Source organism: Erinaceus europaeus, chromosome 1 (assembly GCF_950295315.1).
Source record: "Erinaceus europaeus chromosome 1, mEriEur2.1, whole genome shotgun sequence".
Taxonomy (NCBI): domain Eukaryota; kingdom Metazoa; phylum Chordata; class Mammalia; order Eulipotyphla; family Erinaceidae; genus Erinaceus; species Erinaceus europaeus.
This window is the reverse complement of record NC_080162.1, coordinates 1,648,682-1,651,328: the sequence shown is the minus strand read 5'-3', so window position 1 is coordinate 1,651,328 and position 2,647 is coordinate 1,648,682. Positions and strand designations below refer to the sequence as shown.

The 2,647-nt window shown below is 42.2% G+C and overlaps 1 protein-coding gene across 5 annotated transcripts in view; it reads left to right on the top strand.

Annotated features, from left to right (window-relative positions):
• Positions 1-2,285, top strand: part of LIPN (lipase family member N) — a 51,147-nt gene extending 48,862 nt beyond the window's left edge. For 4 of the 5 annotated variants that reach the window (XM_060185977.1, XM_060185787.1, XM_060185914.1 and 1 more), the window contains 2 exons: positions 24-95; positions 669-2,285. In XM_060185977.1, the coding sequence (XP_060041960.1) occupies positions 24-95; positions 669-899 (303 nt within the window). In that variant the 3' untranslated portion in view covers positions 900-2,285. Of the gene's footprint in view, positions 1-23; positions 96-564 lie in introns of all 5 variants that reach the window. The other variant, XM_060186030.1, reaches the window with a different exon arrangement.
• Positions 2,286-2,647: the final 362 nt, after the last annotated feature.

Sequence of the window (2,647 nt, the reverse complement as noted above, 5' to 3'; positions counted from 1 at the left end):
TCTCTGAAACACATTTATTCCAGCTGTATCGGTCAAGTGAGTTCCGAGCCTACGACTGGGGTGACGAAACTCAGAACATGCAGCACTACAACCAGGTGAGCACCAGCAGCACCTTTTACTGCTGATGTTACTACATTCTGGTCCTCACGGTTCATTCTTCCAACAGTCTGTTTCTCCCTACTCTGTGTTTTATATAAAATAAGAGGGCTAATCCATACAAATGCCTTGGGGGAAGGGGATGTTATTTCCCTTCAATCTCTCTGTTTCTACCCAATAATAAATGAATAAAAATTCAAAAGGGATTTTATATATATAGAGAGGGGGGGGGGGGCAAAAGAGCACTCAGAGCATCTTCTCTGGTTCTGCTGTGCTGGTATTAAACAGAGAACCTCACGCATGGGATTCGATCCTTCTAACGCTTATAATCTACCTCCTTGACCCTTTATCGTGTCCTCCTTTGGATGTAAATAACTTGAGCTTATTTACCGTGTTCATTCCTCTACATGCCACGTAAAAACGGGAACTGTTATTTGTTTCCTTCCTATTTCCTTCGGTTCCAAACAGACCTACAGACTAAGGCTCCTCTAGTCGTCCGTCTCTCGCCTGGCTGAGCACACTTGCTGTGAGGACCTCGCCCTGAACTGCATCTGCTTTTTTCTCTCCCGTAGACTCGCCCCCCACGGTACGACTTGAGGGCCATGAACGTTCCAACTGCTGTTTGGGTTGGCGGACATGATGTCCTTGTCACCCTCCGAGATGTGGCCAGGGTCCTCCCCCAGATCCGGAATCTTCAGTACTTCCAGTTATTGCCGAAGTGGAACCACTTTGATTTCATCTGGGGCCTGGATGCTCCAGTGGTTTACAGGAAAATTATAGATCTAATGAAGGAAAATCCATAACAGAGAGCCAGTGACTTGTTAGTTCAAAGCTACAATACGTCCAAACCTCTAAGAGGATTTAGAAGAAAAATACCAGTGAGGTCTAGTCTGTTGCCCCACACCTTATTATTTGTGCTAAGGTCTTCCCTTATCAGGACATTTCACATGGGAATTATTTCCACCGTGTTTTAAGAGATGTTCACATTTGGGAATTTTTTTCTCTCAGTCAAGGTCAGGTCCCATGTTTCATCCAAGATGTTTGACTCTCAGAAGAGTTCAGGACCACAGGAAGACCTTTCCTGTTCCTGTTTCGCAGTATGTTCATGTAGTGACCCATCACTTCTCTTGAAGAGTTGAACATGAACATTGGGGCACTCTCTACAAGAAGACTGTTAGGTCAGGGTTTTTTTGAATTTTTTATGGGGAGTGTCTTTGTGGTGATTGTGATCGTGTAAAAATCACAATACAGTGTTAGTCATTGTAGTCATGAGATAAGCCCTGGCCTGTATCAACCTTGGAAATAGAAAAAAAAAAAAGATAGAAAACAAACCTTCAATATTCTAAATGTTCTAAGAATATGATTTATGAGCTAGAACAGAAAGGAACAGAATTAAGGATAGCTAGAATGAGCTGAAGTGCCAAAGATTAAGATTATTGGTTACAGCACACTTGTCTTTGAATCAAGGCTAACCTTTCACCGCTGCCTAGGAGTGGGATACCCTCTCTGATAATCAGCGAGTGGTCCTGAGTCACAACACGTGGGAAAGATTCCTTCTTTTTTTAATCTAAAGAAAAACTAAAGAGATCAACTATTACAACTCTACCAAAGTAGAATTTATACTCCTGCATTTGTATCCACGAAAAATTGAAGGCAAGCTCCAGAAAGCACAATTCAAAACCAGCAAGGGAGGCACAGGGAATATTTGAAGTTTTATTCAGTCTTTCTCTAGACGATGCCTACCTTGATTCTAATCGTCAGTGCAGTGTTCTAACAGTTGTGTGAAGTGGTAGTGGGCCTGGTCTGCATTTTTAAGTGGTGTAAACTTGAAAAAGTACCTTATCTTCTATGAAGATGTGATTAATGAAAAGCAATTTATATTCCCCAAGAAACCATAGATAAATGGCACACATGGACATGAATAGTGACACTGGGACTGACAGGCAGGACCCCAGTGACATTCCTCAGCAAATAATCCATCATTCACCCTTCATTATTCTCATGTGGATTTTAGTACCTTTAAAATGGAATGAGACTTATTTTTATGTAAGTTGTATATTAGTGAGTTAACACCGGTTTGAAAAGTCATTAGATTTCAGGGTTACCATTCCCAACCTGCGTCCACCCCCAAACCACAGTTTTCTCATAATTTAAGGCACAGTTTGATTAATAATACTTTTTCAAGTCCATTTGCTTTATCGTATTCTTTCATTTTTATTGGGGGTGGGTGGGTTAATGGCTACAATCCAGTTGACAGCATGTGCATACAGTTTCTCATGCCCACAGGCTTCATACAGCAGGATCCTAAATTTCCCTCCAGCCAACCCTTCGTCCCCTTCCCCAGAGGCCTTTGCTTTGCTGAAATAGCTTCCAGTACTTATGCCACACAGGAATGACTGACAGACGGCTACTCAAGAAATTATGAGATACACATTTGGGGAAATACTATTGTGCTGTTAAAAATGCTGATAGTGTATTCATCAGGGCAGAATGGTTGGAAGTGGAGTCAGGCGGTAGTGCAGCAGGTTAAGCGCACGTGGCGCAAAGCTCA